At 37.6% G+C, this 18,725-nt stretch overlaps 1 protein-coding gene across 5 annotated transcripts in view; it reads right to left on the minus strand.

Moving 5' to 3' along the window:
* HMGN3 (high mobility group nucleosomal binding domain 3) overlaps positions 1-16,178 on the minus strand; it is a 33,751-nt gene extending 17,573 nt beyond the window's left edge. The window contains exon 1 of one of the 5 annotated variants that reach the window (XM_045844272.1): positions 15,974-16,178. In XM_045844272.1, coding sequence (XP_045700228.1) covers positions 15,974-15,988 — 15 coding nt within the window. In that variant the 5' untranslated portion in view covers positions 15,989-16,178. The remainder of the gene's footprint in view (positions 1-15,973) is intronic. The other 4 variants (XM_045844271.1, XM_045844273.1, XM_045844274.1 and 1 more) reach the window with 4 other exon arrangements.
* Positions 16,179-18,725: the final 2,547 nt, after the last annotated feature.

Consider the following 18,725-nt stretch of genomic DNA (forward strand, 5'->3'; position numbering starts at 1 on the left):
GAAATTTTGACTCCATAGACCATCCATATGGAATCAATAGGAAAATATTACCCAGATGTTGAGCTTCTCTTTCAATAAATGGCAGTTACCACCTTACTGAGGGCACTGTGGGGTCATAGGCCCATTTTTCCCCTGCCAAACTTGGGAAGGCATCAGAGAAGAGGAGAAAATCCTTATGCCCTTCCAACAGTTGCTTGGGAACACTTCCAGATGGTAATAGCCTGTAGATTTGTCACTGCAGAGGGAGATACAAGGGGGGACCCCCCCCCCCCAAAAAAACTGGAATTATCTTCTGGAGGGTAGGTCTCTTGCAGCATAGGCTTCCTCTGCTAGGTGGGTATTCTGGGAACACATCTGTGTCCGTGTACCAGCACGGGTTGCTGTGAGAGGCTGCATTTGGCTTCAGTGAATTTTTCTTTTTTTGAATACTCTTTCAATGTGTTTGCCCATTTCATGATAGGTGATTTACAAGTGCACCTGCCCATACTGCACCGAATGTTCAGCAGTTTTTGACCAAAAATGGCATGACCCCTGTGCCCCACCCTCTCTATTCACTGGATCTCACCCTGAGCAACTTTCTTTTGTTTCCCTGGATGAAAAAAGTCCTCAGAGAGAAACAGTTTTGCCGATGTGGAAGAGGTGAAACAGAAAATGGCAGAAGCACTAAATGGCATCAAAATTGATGAGTTAAAAACTGTTCTGAGCAGTGAAAAAAGCCTTGATAGGTGATTGCATCAAAAGGAGAATGCTTTGAAGGTGACAAATATACAACTTTTTACAAATAATTTCTGTTTTTTGGGGGGTTCCCCCATCCAATACTGAGGGTGTGGCAGGAAGTTGGAAAGTGTAAGTCTACTACCCCAGTGCCATGTTTCTCAGCCACAAGGAAGAGGAGAGTTCAGGATTCTTAGCAACAAGTGCTGTACTGAAGTTCCAGAAAGTCTTTACTGGTAAATACAGGCTCTTAGAGTTTTATTTCTAAGATTTTTAGTGACCAAGGCTATTGCTTTATAACTTAAGCGAAATAGTTGAATTATTGTAACCATTTGCCAGCAGCCATAGAACAAATCCAGTCTCAGCTCCTGGGTTATCCATGCTAATGTGGAAAAGCTGGGAGAAGCTATAACCAACAATCACTTCTTTTAACCTGGAGAATGTATTACTTGGTGGTTATTTTTCTCTAATTTGCTGGCCAATATTTAAAATTTTTTTATTATTTACAATTTCTTTTAAAGTTGATTTTCAATTTCTGTTACAAATGCAAGGATGAAGAAAAGAAAGTAGTCTGGTAGTGAGATGGTGAGCAGAAGACAACCATTTTAGGACAAAAAAAGCCAAATAACCCATCCAGAGAAGATTGAAATGTATCTATAACTATTTCTGCAAAGATTAACACATAACTCAACTATATGAGTAATGCAATGTGAATTTCCCTCTGTAAATGTCTATAAAGTATTATGGGGTTTTCCAAATAACAGTTCTCGTAAATTCAAATATTCCTATAACACATGAAATAGACACTAAAATTTTTACTCAAAGCCATCAGGACTGTTTAACATTGTTTAACATTAGCATGACTGTTTTTAATTCATCCTGAAGGTGTATTTTGGGACCTTCCAATACTGTATTGCTTTTAAAAATAATCTTTAAAATTCCAGTTCCTGGAATTGAGAGATCACATGCAGAGGATTAATAATCAAATGAATGTTCAATTTCTTTGCTACCTCCTCCTTTGCTTATGTTGATTAATTTCATCAACTTCTATAAACGCAAATTGCACTTATTAAAGTTATGTAGGGCTATTATCTTCCCAGAGTAATATTTTATGGTTGTGTGGGAGCTTTGCCTGCAGAGACCCCCATCCACCGCGGATGAGAATAAGTCTACCAAGACAAGATCTGCTTGGAGAGGAAAGGTGGCCGATCGCTCAAAGGAGAAGGGCCAGGAGCCTCTTCCTCCATGGGCTTTTACTGGGTTCAATTTGCATGGGAATACAGGTAAAGCTTAGCAATCATTGTCAGGCAGTAAGGATCAAACAACAGATAACATTCAAAGAACTCTGAGGGCTTATTCTGAGTCAGGGTCAGTTAGCTAAAGGGCTATAAAACTTTGGGAAACAAACTCAGTTCATGCTTGGACCCTTATCAGAAAACTGAGGGCATTCTTAGCAAAGCAGGTTTCACAGGATTTTATGCATTCTTTCTTAGGCTTGATTGCCCCGAGGAACCACCTATTCCTGCCCAGGGCTTCACCACCCTCTGGCATTGTTTCAGGCTTAAATCAGGCAGGCAAAGTAAGGCAGCCAAGAGATGAGGAGACTTCTCAAAGAACAAATGAGGACTCAGGCTATATCAAAGCTGAGGGGTGAGGGTCCATCACCCCCTTTTTCTATAGACCCCCAAGTCCTTCCCTGAGGGCTCCTCCGTGACCACGCCCATCTTAGGTCGTCCCTCCCTCGAGGAATCTTACCCATCATTGTCTAACCGGCCAGGCTCGGGGCCAAGTAGGTTGAAGTAAAGGAGGCAGAGGTGGCACCCCTGCCAGGGAGATAAGCTTTGTCTCCTTAATGGCTTATAGTCCCAAGGTCTCTCACTTAGCCTTAGTCACAGGGGATAACAGTTTCTGAAACCAGGCAGGGCAGTAACCAACAGGTGATCAAGATAAAAGTAACTGAGTTAATACTTCTACTCTAAAATACTTTGGATGATCCTGGCTGCTGTGGCTTAGTAGATTGAACACTGTCCTGTGAACTGATAGGTCACAGGCTCAATTCCCAATCAGGGCACAGACTTGAGTTGTGGGCCAGGTCCCCAGTTGGGGGCGATGATCTCTTTCTCTGTCTCTAAAAAAAATAAATCATTAAGTAAAATCTTTTTTAAAAAAATTTTTGGTGAATTGAAATAAACAGTAACTCTCTCGTTTCTGAGGGATACTTTTAGGGAAAATAACTCACATTATAAAAGGAAACTGAAAGTAAAGAAAAAACCATGTTCAGCTAGGTTCAGTGAAATTTTATCAGCATAAATATACATAACTCAATACTGGGAGTGTATTATTAATATGAAATAAATAATTCAAACTACTTTATACAACTCTTTAGAATGACTTGCCTCCTTCATGAGTTACCTTTCTCCACGTGCTGTGGTTTTGTATGGAATGGGATCATGGAGGAAGGCCCTCACTGAGGTCAGAGCCTACATTCTATTCAGCCTTACAGCTCATGTCCTCGGGCCTAAATTTCTCAAGAATAAAATTAATAAGATGGACATGAAGATCTCACTTGCCTGACTTACTTGGCTACTTGTATACCTATTAATTACACTGTGGAAGTATCATATGAATAAAATAGGGAATTCTAGGTATTGAAGTCTTGGAAAAGGACAAGAGAAGAGACCCAGAAGAATAATCATTATCTTAATAAACATGCATACTGCACTACGTGCAAGGCAATGATCTAAATGAATTCATCCTTATCACAACCTTGTGAGGTAGGTAAAATAGCATCATGACTACCTTATAAATGAGGAATTGAGATTGGAGAGATTAAGTAACTTGCCCAAGATCACCCAGCTGGTAAGTGGAAGGGCCGGGATTCAGACTCGGGTAGGCTAGCTCAGAGTTCATTCTCTTTTGTACCACACCACACTAAATTTTCCTGTTTTCAAAACTGATGCAGGTCTTCTGGTTTGGGAAATATTTGAATTTGTACACCTAGGTAAGGGGCACATAAAATGTAATAGAGTGTTTCTTTTTCCCTCTCATTTGTGAGCTTCTTGGAATAACAATAAGCAATTTCTCATTAAAAATACTATATAGAGAGATGAACATAAATGTACTATTCTGGGCTTTTAAATTGTCACATACACAGATATAAGCATTTTTGTCTCACTATTAAAACTAAAGACAAAACACCAAATCATTTCTATAATTTTTTATAGTACTTATGTTTTCCAATGTCCTTGCACATTGATCTTATATTTGATCCTCTCAAAAGCATTGAGAAACACAGGGCAGTCTTAACATTTCCACTTTACAGATGAAGAGCAGAGGTTCAAAGAGGTCATGTGACTTTCTACTGGGCAAGAGTAGCAGTGTCCACACTAAACTCAAACCTTCCAACTTTTACACCTGGGCTTTTAAAGGATGTTACGAGATAGTTACTTTGGCTTAGATCTGAATTAACTTCTAGCAAATGGTAAACACAGTTATGATGTTCCTTGTATTTTTATAAAATTAATTAGCTGGCTCTGATGTGACTGACATGTGACCACTAAAAGAGAAAAACACCACTCTAATGAAAACAGTCTGGCACTGGCATAAGAACAGACACATAGATCAGTGGAACAGAAGAGTGAGCCCAGAAATAAACCCATGTCTCTATGGTCAATTAATATTTGACAAAGGGTGCAGGAGTATAAAATGGAGTAAAAATAGCTTCTTCAACAAATGGTGTTGGAAGATCTGGACAGCTACATGCAAAAAATGAAACTCAACCACCAATTTATGCCATACACAAAAATATACTCAAGATGGATAAAATACTTAAATATAAGTTGCGACACCATAAAAAACCTAGAGAAGAACATAAGCAGGAAAATCTCAGATATTCCATGCGGCAATATTTTCACCAATATGTCCCCTAGAGCAAGGGACATAAAGAAAAGAATAAACAAATGGGACTACATTAAAATGAAAAGCTTCTGCATGGCTAAAAAAAAAATCAGCAAAATGAAAAGGAGATCAACCATATGGGAAAATGTATTTTCCAGTGATAACTTGGACAAGGGTTTGATCTCCAAAATATATAAGGAACTCACATGACTCCACACTAGGAAGACAAACAACCGAATTAAAAAATGGGCAAAGGACCTTAACAGGCACTTCTCAAAGGAAGACATATAGAGGGCCCAGAGTCATATAAAAGGATCAACATCAGTAGCCGCAGAGAGGCAAATTAAAACTGCAATGAGATGCCACTTCACACCAGTCAGAATGGCCATCATAAACAAATCAACAAACAACAAGCACTGGCAAGGTTGTAGAAAAAAGGGAACCCTAGTGCACTGTTGGTGGGAATGCAGACTGGTGCAGCCACTGTGCACAACAGTGTGGAATTTCCTCAAAAAACTAAAAATGGAACTGCTTTCTGACCCAGTGATTCCACTGCTAAGATTATACCCTAAGAACCCTGAAACACCAATGAAAATGAACCTATGCACCCCAATGTTCATAGCAGCATTATTTACATAGCAGCATTATTTACAATAGCCAAGTGCTGGAAACAGCCTAAGTGCCCATCAGTAAATGAGTGGATTAAAAAACAGTGGTACTTTTACACAATGGAATACTACACAGCAGAAAGGAAGAAGGAACTCCTGCCCTTTGTGACAGCATGGATGGAACTGGAGAGTTTTATGCTACGTGAAACAAGCCAGGCAGTGAAAGGCAAATAACATATTATTTTACCTATAAGTGGAAAACAATCAACAAAACAAACAAATGAGCAATATAAAACCAGAGACTTGAAAATAAAGAACAAACTGACAGTGACCAAATGCGCGGGGGGAGCGGGATAATGAGGGAAATAAAGGGAAGGGTCAAGTCAAGGAATATGTATAAAGGACACCTGGACAAAGACAATGGGGGGAGGACTGACTGTGGGAAGTGGAGGTGGGTAGGGCTGGGGAAAATAATGGAGGAAAAATGGGGACAACTGTAATTGAACAATAAAAAGAGGGGGAAGCAGTAAAATTGAAAATTCTGTCAAGAGAATAGGTAATAAAAGAAAGCAATGAGTAGTAGATAGAAAAAATATAGGTTTAAAAAATCTATTATATGGGTCCTGGCTATTGTGGCTCAGTGGATTAAGTGCTGGCCTGCAAAGGGTTGCTGGTACAATTCTCAGTCAGAGCACATGTCTGGGTGGTGGGCCAGGTCTCCAGTAGGGTGCCCGTGAGAGGCAACCACACATTGATGTTTCTCTCCCTCTTTCCCTCCCTTCTTCTCTCTCTAAAAATAAATAAATATACAAATCTATTATATGGCATATATATGAAATTTCAGAAGAAGTCTTTAAAGCTTCATACTTTGATCACCTCAACTCCATAGAAGGTTTATCTCTCACATACACCATGCCAAACGCTCACGACTCCCCACAAAGGAGACTTTAACTAATTCTGTCCAGTATTTTTTTAAAAAGCCCACAGCTTACATTCAAAAAGAAAAAAATTAGAGAGAAGGAAAGAAAAGAAAAAGAAATAGAAGAAAACAACACTTCTTCTACCAATACGGCAAAAGGGTTCCCCTTTCTCCACATCCTTGCCAGCACTTGTGGAAAGCAGTACGGAGATAATTCAAAAAAGTAAAAATGGATCTGCCTTTTGACTCAGCAATCCAACTTCTGGGAATATATCCAAAGAAAACCAAAACACTAATTCAAAAGAACGTCAGCACCCCTATGTTCATTGAAACAGTATTTACAATTGTCAAGATACAGATGCAGCCTAAGTGTCCATCAGTCAATGAGGAGATAAAACAACTATCAGTCATTTACACAAATGGAATAGTACTTGGATATAAAAAGAAAATTTTACCTTTTGTGACCGTATGGATGGACCTAGAGAACATTATGCTAAGTGAAATAAGCAAGTCAGAGAAAGACAAACACCTTATTATTTCACTCATATATGGGATCTAATGAACAAACTGAACTAACAAGCAAAAGAGAGACAGACCGATAGATGAAGAACAAGCTGACAGCTAGTGGGGTGCAGAAAGGTTAGGGGCTGGAGGGATTAAGCAAAAAGGTAAAAGGACTCATGGACAAGGACAACAGTGTGGTGATTGCTGGGGGGAGGGGGCTATAAGGGGACTAAATGATAATTGGGAAAAAAATACAATAAAGATTAAATCAAAAAATTTTTAAAAACAAACAAGCAAAATGAGAAATCTCTAAATACTGAATTAACAGTTTACAGTGATAATGTACCTTTTAAATAAAGCAAGCTAAATAAAGTACTCAGAAAAAAAAACCACTTCACAGGGTTTACTTTGCTTTTATCTTTATACGGGCTCAAAAGAATCAAGATACACAATTTTATAATATCACTTTATATCTTCACAAATAACATTTATTATTAAAAATTAATCAATTGGTAATACAGAACACTGAAATAAAATACTCCTAGGTCCAATAGATTTTCCTAGCTATAAAGCTTTTATTCTTATTTGATGAGCTCCAAAAACAAGTATCTGCTGATGTTTTAAATCCAATGCCTAAGTAATGGTGCCTTAATATTTACATTTTAATCTCTGAATACATTGTGTAATATGCAAGTATATTTACATGTTTCTGGCCATAGGGGAATATTCTTATTACTCTATATATAAAAAATGAAGACAATATATCTCTGCAATAGTAAATCCAACAGTTCATGGTGAAATCCGAGGAAATACGAAGTGCTTGACTCTTGGTACTCAAAGCCATCGATACCTGGGTGAGGAAACACCTTGTATATGACCCTACACCATCAATTACTGAAATACCCAGAAGACTCCTTGATAATGTGCCTCTCCCAGAAGCTGAGGCCACACCCTGCCTCCTGCCTTGGGGCATGATCACAGATAATAGTGACTTGCTGGGTAACTCTCCAACTAGCACCTAGAAGCAATGGCATCAGCCTGTGTCTTAATAAAGGCAACATTTTAAACAAATAAACACTCACAAGTTTATATAACTTTTGATTCTTCCTTGTTTCATTCATTGGGTACCTTTCTTTAAGTAAAAGTACATCAGATTATTAGAAATAAACATTGATGAGACATATTGTGGGATGGTTAAGAGCAAAAATCTCAAGTAAAAAAGGGCTGGGTTAGAATTCCTGATTCTATCATTTTCTAGCTGTGTGGCCCAGTGGAAATTCCTCATCTCAGGAAATCCCAATATTCTCACTGTGTATGAGAAAGGCTGAGAGCTGCATGGTCAAGAGCACAGGCTCTGGAGCCAGACTGTCAGGCTGCAACCCCAGCTCCTCCATTCCTATCGCTGGGGCCTTCTGCAAAATGGCAGTGTGAAAAGTACTGGAAGGATTCAGTTCATTAACGCAAAGTGCGCAGAACAGTGCCTGAGTCATAGAAAGCTACCTAAATGTTATATATTGTGGCTGTCATATCATTATCTGTGAGATAAGGAAAACCTCATAGAACTGTTGTAAGAGTAAAATGAAATAATATGAAATTATACCAGAATACTTCCCATATATATTTTTAATAACTTCATATATTCTTATTAAAACTAAGGTGCCTAATAAATATAAAGCATATAGCTCAGGTTTGGTACATCCAGGCATTGAATAAATAGTGGCTATTTACATTTAAATAGTAACAAATGTGTTTATATGTTGTTACTGGTATGTCTCTCTTAAAATATTAAATTTTAGAACAAATTTTGAAATTTAAAATAGTTTGTTCTATTTCCCTATTTCTGAATATGCATATCATTTACTTTATGTGGACCTGAACATGCATTTGCCTTGGGCATATCTCAATGGCCCTGTTCCTGGGCAGTTCCACAGATATAAGAATACTAGACTCAATAAAAATCTTGACTAGGAACCATATATGATTTGGCTGAACTTTTATGAGAAGAAAATGAAATGTACAATAAATAAGCTGCCAGTGAAAAAACAATTCAACATTTTGATTTGGTTTGTTACCTTTAGCATTGATTTTTAAATTACTCAGGACGCTAACCTCCCATTTCAACATACTCGGTACTGTGAAAGCAGACGGCTTAAATGGTGTTTATTTCAGTCACCATTTCCAAACTGTACCCTGCAGAAAAGTGGAATACATTTCATTTTGGTGTAAACAAAAAGAGTATTTTAGGAGGAAAACACAAGAAAAGAGGATTACTCGATAACTGATTTACCAAAGGAATTTTAATGTTACATGAAGATATTTTTAAACCAATTTTTATAAGAAAAATAAACCATGTAAAAATGCACCAGGTTTTCTTTCAAAAGCACTACATTTGTTATTGGGTTGCTGAACGTTTACTCCTACAATTACAGTTAACCAGACATCCAGGATGAGATATGCTTGCTTTCAACCCACCGTATGTGCCGTTTGTCCTACAAATGGGAGCTTGGTGCTTACCACAAGCCTCTTATTTCACTGTAGTTTTCTTAACAATTAAAAATATCATCATGATAATAACAAACATCCATTGATTCTTTTATACATGCAAGGCACTGCTATGAACTCTGCATTTGATATTTCATTTAATTCCTCCAACAACCCAGTGAGGTAGAATATAATTCTCTCCTGGTTTTACAAATGAGGAAACTGAGTCTCAGAGGTTTAGAAATTTAGAAGCTTAGGAAGAAGTTAAATAACCCGCCCTATATCACAGCTCAAACAGTAAAGCCAGACCAAATTGGATTATCTCCTCAACAAGTATATGAAATAATTAAACCTAGACTTTTCCCTCTTGAAAACCATTCATTTATGTACTTATTCAGCAAATAGTTACAGTACCTGTGCTAGGAGCTATGAGGGTTTCAAAAAAAGAGATCACAGCTATCAAAAACTTCATTACAAAATTGATTCAAAATTATGTAATCAATCAAATAAGGTGTGCCAACTTAGAAACATGGAGCCAGACAACTGCCTTTAAAACACAAGAGGGTCATTAACAGAAAGGCACAGGGACCAAAGAGTCACTGAATCTCCACTGAGGGAGGGTGGCCACTGTTTACAATCCAATCTCACCTATAGTAACAGGCCTGGACTTGAACTTCCTCATACTGCAAAGAAAGCCACACTTCACAGAAAAACCAGTGATAGCTGACCTTTAGAAACAAACTAACACTGATCCTTTTATTTAAAACAAAAAACAAAAAACAAAACTATAACTCCCAACCATTTGAACCAAAATTTTTTGTCAGTGTTTTTTTTTCTTTGGACGTGTACTCTGGCTAAATGCTCATAGCTTTTTTGTGGCTTATTATCACTTCTTGTCATGAATTGTAAATACATGCATGTGTAGATTACCTACCCTCTCAGATGGAAAGATCCTTAAAATAAGGGCATTTATTCATTCACTTCAAAAAGGATTGAAAAAAATAATTATTTACTTACTTTCCCCAGGTGATAGATACCTTGCATGAAGGTGATGCTCAAGAAATGTTTATTTAACATGGAATGGGTGAATGAATGAATTAAATAAACAAGTCTGCCTCCCTGGAGTTTTCACTCAAATATAGGTTCCATATCAGTATTAACTCAATTAAACTCAGTACTTATGGATGGCATACTATCTGTCAGAACAGGAAACTCAGTATAGCTAGGATGGCAATTCTCTCCAAATTGATTTATAAATTTGATTCAATCCCCATCAAAATCATGACAGGCATTTCTGTAAAAATTTACAAGCTGATCCTAAAATGTATATGAAAATGTGAAAGATGCAATAGCCAAGACAATTTTGAAAAAAAAGAACAAAGTGGAGAATTGACATTATTAGTTTTCAGATCTTACTATAAAACCATAATAATGTGTATTAATGTAAGAATAGACTATATACAGAGAATGGAACACAACTTGCAGCCCCAAAATAAATCTTTACATTCATGATGAGTTGATTTTTAGCAAAGGTTCAGTGGAAAAAGAATTATCTTTGCAACAATTCATGCTGGGGTAACTGGATATACATATGCCAAAAAAAAAAAAAAATCAAACCTTTATGTCATGCTATATCCGGAATTAACTCAGAATGGATCACAGACCTAAATATGAGATAAAAGTTCCAGAAGAAAATACCTGTGACCTTAGATTAGGTAAAGATTTAAAATGTCTGTTCTTTAAGAAACATCACTAAGGCAGCTTTTTAATTTAAAAAAGCCACAGACTGGAAGAAAATATCTATAGATCATATATTTGATAATGGACTTGCAGCCCGAAAATATAAAGAACTCTCACAACTCAATAATAAGACAAACAATCCAATTTAAAAATAGGCAAAAAATCTGAATAGACATTTCACCTGAGATACACATTGGGCTAATAATAAGCACATGGAAAGATGCTCATTATCATTAGTTATTATGGAAATGTAAGTTAAATTCATTAGAATGACTATAGCAAAAAACCTAATAATCCCAGGTATGATAAAGAATGTGGAAAAACTGGAACTCTCATGCATTGATGATACAATCACTTAGGAAATACTTTGCAAGTTTCTGAAAATATTAAAGACACTTTCATACCACCCACTTGTTCTCCCTTTAGGAAACTTCCCAAAGGAAATGAAAACATGTCCATGAAATACTTATATACAAATATCAATGGTGGCATTATTTATAATAACTGAAAACTGCAATAATACAAATGCCCATCAACCTGTGAAAGGATAAACCAAAAGAGGTATATTCATTCAACGGAGTATTATTGGGCAATAAAAAGGAAGGAAGTACCAATATGTGCTATAATACGCATGGAATTAAAAAACACTATGCTGAATGAAAGAAATCAGACACAAAAGACTACATATTGTTTGATTCCTTTTATATAAAATTTCCAGAAAAGGCAAAGCTATGGAGAGTGGTTGCCTGGGCCTGGGGTGGGAACAGGGACTGGGTGCAAACAACGTAAGAGAGCTTTTTGGAGTGATGGAGATGGCTTAAAACTAGATTATGGTAATGTTACACAACTCTGCAATTTATTAAAAATCATTGATCTTTGTACCCTGAATAGATGACTGAACTTTATGGTAAGTAGATTAGACCTCAGTAGAGCTCTTTTTCTTCTTCTTTTTTTTTCTTCTTAAGGAAATTATACTCCCAATCACACTGCTTGCAAATTACTGGAGTGTCACTATCACTCAGCAATGGGCAGTGGTACTTTCAACCATTTTGAAAAACCAGGCCAGACTGGTTTTTAAAAATTACATCTCATTATTCTTAATATTATACATTTCTTTGATTTTTAGTAAAACTAAATATGTTCATCTGTCTGTTTCTGTTATTTTCTTATAAGGATATACATCTTTTCCATGAGGACCTCTGAGATTTTATTTTTTAAAAATAGCAAACTTTTTTCAGTACTATTTGGTACAAATATTTTTCCCAGTTTTCCATTAGTTTTTAAATTTTAAGTTTCTTTTGCCATATTGAAATACTCATTTTCACATAGTTAAATGTATCTGTATTTTCATTTACAGAGTCTGTCTCTGATATTATAACTTGTGATATTCTTATGAAAGATCAATCAGAAATCTTGAGTATTATTAGTTACGCATCCCCTGTGCCAAGCCAAGCACTACTGAGCCTTTCCTTTTTAAGAAAAAAGATCAAACCTAACTTCATATTTCAAAGCAGGAGACAGACAGCCTTTTTTCCCTTTACACCTGTATTTTAAGTGTAGAAACACTCCCTAGTGTTTATATCCCAAGTTCATGGAAAATTGTCTCATGAGAGAATTTCTTATGTGACACATCAGGTGCTTCTAAGAGTTCTAGGATGAGAAGTGGAAAAATAAAAAGGATGTGAAAATGTGTCTACTGTTGCTGACCATGCCAGGACTACAACTCTAGGCCTCACTGGCCGATGCCTCTTTTGTAGGACATCAGATCATCACCGAACAACGTGACCCCTGCAGGCATTCCTGGATGTTTGAGCAGAACAGTCTAGAGCTGAGTCACACACCGTCCCACCACCACCTCGGTCCATGGGTATTATCATTTTCCCTCCTGTTCCTCTCACTATTAATCGGTAGTGACCCATCAACTCCCTTACCCATTAGGTAATAAATATATAGGAAAGTCAACTTTATTTATTTAAATCTCACAACTCAGAAAGGGATTTAATGGTAACTGAAGAACCCTTCACTGCTGAATGATGTACTGCTTCAAAAAATACATTAGTAATAAAAAACCGTGTGATTTAATGTAGCTATCACATCCAAAGATACAGATAAAACAAAGACATGATTAATAAATGTCATAAGAATATTTTACATTGATGTGGATATTATGAGCTTTGAGTTGTGTAACTGAGGCCTGGTCATGTTAAAATACAATCAGAAGAGACATTCAAATGCTTGATAACAGAGAATGACTATTTTTTCCTTTGTACATCAGTTCTACCCACATTTTCAAGACCAGTCTAAATCCAACCTTCTTTCCTTATCTATCCTACAGCTTTTAGAATCGGTACTATATATTCTGGAACATATATACAGGTTTAATATTATTGAACTGTTTTATATCTACTACTCTATATCTATCACCTCACTGAATATAAGCTCCTTGAGAACAAATTGTATATCCCTATGGCATTAAAGCAGTACTAGGATTCTAGATGTTTTTAGTATTATAGTTTAACTTATTATATTTTTTACTCCAGATATTTTATTATTAATGCCCTTTCTTACTCTGCAGAAACCTAAGCATATGCTCATTAAATAATTTTTATTGATATCTAGGAAAAAGGAAAAAAGAGGTCAAGAATGCAAAAAGTATTGTGGGGTACTTTTAAAACTTATTATAATGTCAAACAGGCCATTCTTTAGTCAAAAACATTGAGTAATAGTACTATGTAAATGTTTTTGACAATTATTCTAGATTTCCAGATCTCCAAAAGTTACACACAGATTTTGTCCAGTTCTTGTCTTTGCATCTAGGCAGGTTTTATTTTACCTAATGACAATGGCTTCCAATATAAGTTCCAGTGAACTCCAAGATTCCATGAGGCAGCTCTAAGTTTTAACTGATGGATGGGGTGGCCAAGGTAGCTTAGCTGCTCCTGTCCAGGTTTTTGAGCTCTAGGTATAAACAAAAAGCCTTCCTATTACTCAAGGAGAGGTCTGTCATCTCTGAAGAACACTCTGATGTCCTGAGGGATGACACACAGGTGCCTATACACAGGTGTGCCCCTAGTCCCAGAATGCCTGACTTCATGAAGGCTCTCTGCCTTCCAGAGAAATAAAACAATAATCAAAGCTAGTTCTTTTACTGCTCTTCTTTTCTTCCCTTCTATTTCCTTAAATAGAAGATGTCTCTAAATAGAAGGCGGGCAGTGAGGGAATGGAATAGGTTATGGTTTCACCAACTCTGGCTCTTGAACAAGTGTACTACCATGTCAGAGTCCATTATACATAAAGGGTTGGTGCATATCTAACTTACTATTCATCTGAATTTGTTAATTCCCAGGAAAGGAGACGATACCAACTAACCCTGTAAACCATTGCTTGATATTAGTTTCCTTGACTCTACTCAAATTCCAAACCTTGACATTAAAGATTGGATAAAATGCTGAAAGTGGTGACATCATATTAATATCCTCAGATTAGTAGGACAAGGTTGGGAAAACAATACTTTCATAAAAATTAAGTTTAAATAATGAATCTCAAGTATCAGCACTCTCAATAAGTCATCCATCTTCTTAGGCTGGGAGTATCTTTAGATTTTCTAAATTTCTCTTGACCCACCCTGCACTAAATAAAATGAGTGTATAATGTTTGAAGTTAAGAGCTTTGGACCTACAGCATCTAATTAAATCTTTGGTACAAGGTACTGGTTAGTGAGATGTCGGGTAATTTATGTCTCTAAGCCCAGTTCAATGGGGATAACACTTCTCAAGGTGTTTGAGGATTAAATGAGATACTGTACGTCAAACTATTCCCACAGGAAGAGGCACACAGTATGTGAAAAACTCTAAGATTAAAAACAAACTGGTGTAATTAATTAATGTTTTTTAAAGAAATAAGTTTCCATCAAACTTTCAATAGTAACAGATAAGGCAAAAGCTTCTGTACCTTTAAACTTCAATATTTTTAAGTGATGCATTCACTTAAACACACAAATCAGTCCACAGCTTCAACCCATAAAGCACGATATTATTTGTCATTCTCCCTCAAATTTAATACTCTCACTTGTTGACACCGTTGGAAACATTGCGGCAGGCAGTGGGAGCGTCCAAAGCATTTTCTTAGGAACAGTGGCCACACACCTGTTTTCTCCGGGTAGAGGGAAGCCTCCCTTCCCTCCCTGAGACTCCGAGAGAAATAAACTCCCTTGTGCAAAATACTTGATGTCCGAGGCCTGCGCGGAAGGGGACATAATTGTCCTCAAGAAAAAGATGACACTAATGTGACCCCAGTTCCCTCTACGCACCGAGGGGCGCCAGAGAGGGCGTACCCTGCCTTCTCCGACTGAGTGTGGGTTTGGGTCGCCAGGGCGGATTTGGTTAGCCCCTGACCTTGGCAGCCACAGTGGGTGACCCAGGCGCTAGGAGCCATCCGCTTTGCACATTACCAACTGCGCGGATCTCGCCGCGAACTGCCGGGCAAGTCCAGCCGTCCGGGCCCCGCCTGCGCCTTCCCCAACCCTGATTGACACTAGAGTTGGTACATACGGGTCTGTAGCGGAGACGAGCAGGGGGGTGAGCGCTATTTTAAACATGGCTTTCCCTCTTCCTTAGACTCAAGAGCCACCGCGGCGCGCCTAGACGTGGGCACGGCCCACGTGGTAATAACCCCAACATCTGTCCGACTTACTTATCTTTTTCGATCTCCTTATGCCTGTGCTCGCTTCCCCCCCTCCCCCTTGCTGCTTTCCTTCTGCACTAATGACAACCAGGCAGTTTGCAGAGAAAACTCCCCTCCTGGAAGGGGGAATGTAAATTGCCTTTGCTTCTTACTGAAGAGGGAAATCATTCCACAGAGAATGAATTCAAAAAGAGGGGAAGCCGCTTCGTTTGACAGAAAGTAACATTGAGAGATCGATGGGGTCGGTGAGAAAAAGAGAAGAAAGGAGAAATGTATACAAGCATCTGAAAACAAGCGCGGACAGCAAATAGAGAGCAAAGAGATTCGCAATCTCCGACTAATTACTGAGCGCATTCCGCGCAAGCCATTACAATGACAAGGTTTGCTGTAAGCACAATTTGAAGGCCTTTGAAATCTTAAGACTTACCTTTCTCTTCGGCATAGTGATTATGTTCGTGCAGCTAAAAAGTAAAGCAACGGGTTGGAACTGCTGGTACCGCCGTTGGATGTTGCCGCCGCTGTAGCTGCTCCCGCACGGGGTACGGCCTCTCCGACCCGCACCTCGGCTGTTCCCTCCAGGGGCCCTCTACTCTCTCGCCTCCCCGCTCTTCCAATGAGAACCTCCGGCAGACGGCCGCGAGGCCCCATTGGGTGCGGAAACGTTCTAAATTCCATGAGGGCACGCCCACTTGTGCGCGCTCTGTACGCGCTGTTGTAGTTCCCACTTCACGGAAAAAAAAAAATCTGCCTGGCGACTGAGCATGCCCAGTTGAACCAGTAAACCCAAAGTCACAACATCCTGGAGTTTCATTGTTTTGCTGCGCCCTCTTTGGATTGTGTCAGTGTAGGTGGGCCGTAATAGGGAGGAAAAAGAGTAAGGATGGACATGTTAACTTTTAAGTATATACGTAGAGCAGACATTCTACATTTGCTCCTCCTAAGGCTTGAAATGAATGGTATATGATGGAGACTTCTTAGAGTGGTAAGGTGCTCTGTTCTGGAAATCTAGCAACCTCTAAGTGTCTTGGTTTTTCCTTCTAGATAGATATCTAGTGACAATAATCCCTAAAATTGCTTAGCTCTTTATTTCCTAAAATCTGATTACAAATCACTCACTAATCCAGGCTGTTTCAAGATAGGCTTGAAGATGAATAGGATATATTTGTTATGGAAATTAGAAAAAGAATGAACAAGATCAGAACAGATTATTTTATATTTGAAGCATATATTTTAATATACATAATTTAAACATGTATAATTTGATGCTTTTTCAAAGTTCTGCCAGGCATTAGATAGGCATTATGAAAACACTTTCAAATTTATTTAATGAGATTAGTTTTACCTTGATACCAAAAGGCACTGCATAGTTTTTTCTTTCTCAAAAGAAAAGAGTTAACTGGAACATAATCAACAAAAGAAAAAAGCAAGCAAAACATAGCCAGAGACATTGAAATTAAGAACAATCTGATAGTAACCAGAGGGGAGGTGGGAGGGGATAATGGGGGGAAAGGTTTTCAGGAACTACATGTGTCCTCTAAAGGACACATGGACAAAACCAAGGGGGAGGGTGGAAGCAAGGAAGGGAAGTGAGGGCAGGGGTGGGGGGAAAATGCAGACAACTGTAATTGAACAACAATAAAATAATTTTTAAAAAAGAAAAGAGTTAAGACCAATATCCTTCATAAACATAGACATAAAAATCTTCAACAAAATTTTAGTAAATCAAATACAACATCATTTAAAAGGTTACTACATCATGACCAGTGAGTCTTATCCTGAGAATGCAAAGTTGGTTTAACATCTGAAAATCATCCAGTGTAATTCACCATATTAATAGAATAATGGGAAAAAACAATATGATCATTTCAACAGCTACAGGGAAAGCAATACTGAATGGGTAAACAAATTGTGGTAAACACATACAATGAGATACTCAGCACTGAAGAGGAACACAAATATTCCTACATGGATAAATGTCAAAGACAAAATGTTGCCTGAAAGAAGTCAAATACAAAAGATGATGCTAAATAATTTCATTTATGTGAAATTATAGAAAAAGCAAAACTAGGCAAGGTTAGTTTCATAATCATATTAGAAGACAAAGGTTTACATCCCAGCAAAGTATATTGAAGTCATATGCTACAAATATTGCCAAATCCACTTTGGTCACACAGAGGCTGAAAATATGTATAAAACAATTTCATAAAGTAATTAATCTTAATGTTTGTTTTTTTCTTTGTTAATTTCAGAATAATCAGTTAGTATCCTAGCAAACTCCAGAAGTGGTCAATGACTTTCTTTTTTATAATATCTTAAGGAAGTCATGGATTTTATATATTTGGTGTGCTTCAATCTATTGCCATTATTGCTATTTTTTTAATGTTCATGTTACCCAATGAGAACCTTTTCAAATTAGTGCCTATAGATTCTTTGCTATCAGTGGATCACAATTCACTCAAAAGAACTGGCATAAAAACATTTCTTTGCTTTAGAACCACATAGAAACATCAAGGTTAATAATTTTTCATAAAAATATTTATAATGAAGTTCTCTTAGAAGAGAATGAATTTGCAAACTGCTTGATGGTTTCAAAAAAGCTAGTGAGGACATTTTTTGATACTATGTGTGTGGGAAGGAAACTGTGTAGCAAGTAAAATCTGGGTTGAATTCTTGTTTTTCTTTATGGAGATGAAAAGGTATCACAACAAAAGTGGGGCTAGGGTGCGTTTTTTTCCTTCTGGGATGAAAAGTGACTCATGAAATTCGCTTCCTTAGTTGATATTTTTTGAGGGTAAACAATCAATGACAGCAAACAAAATTGTGAATGTTTTTACTGTACAAAGTAAACTGGCTGCAGTGAAAATGAATCTTGCTAGCCGAATAAAGAGAGTGGATTGTGAGGATCTTGGGTCATTTGAGTCTCAGTTAGTTTATGAGTGATGAAAATAAGATCTTTAGTTGTAAAATAAATAACAGCATTGGTTCTCTTTCCTTTGAAGTGGATTGCACCTGCCTCAGGAGGACACTAGGGAATGGAGCGTTCTCTCTCAATCTTCAGGAGCCTTCAAGGTGTGGGAAAAGAAGTACAGACCTCTTCTGGTGGCCCTACAGGTAAGAGGAGGAGGCAAAGAGGATGATTTAGTGGTTAGCTACCATTCCAGTTTAGAAGGTAAAGATAC

This window comes from Phyllostomus hastatus, unplaced genomic scaffold (genome assembly GCF_019186645.2).
Source record: "Phyllostomus hastatus isolate PE091 unplaced genomic scaffold, TTU_PhHast_1.1 phas_contig_40, whole genome shotgun sequence".
Classification (NCBI taxonomy): Eukaryota; Metazoa; Chordata; class Mammalia; order Chiroptera; family Phyllostomidae; genus Phyllostomus; species Phyllostomus hastatus.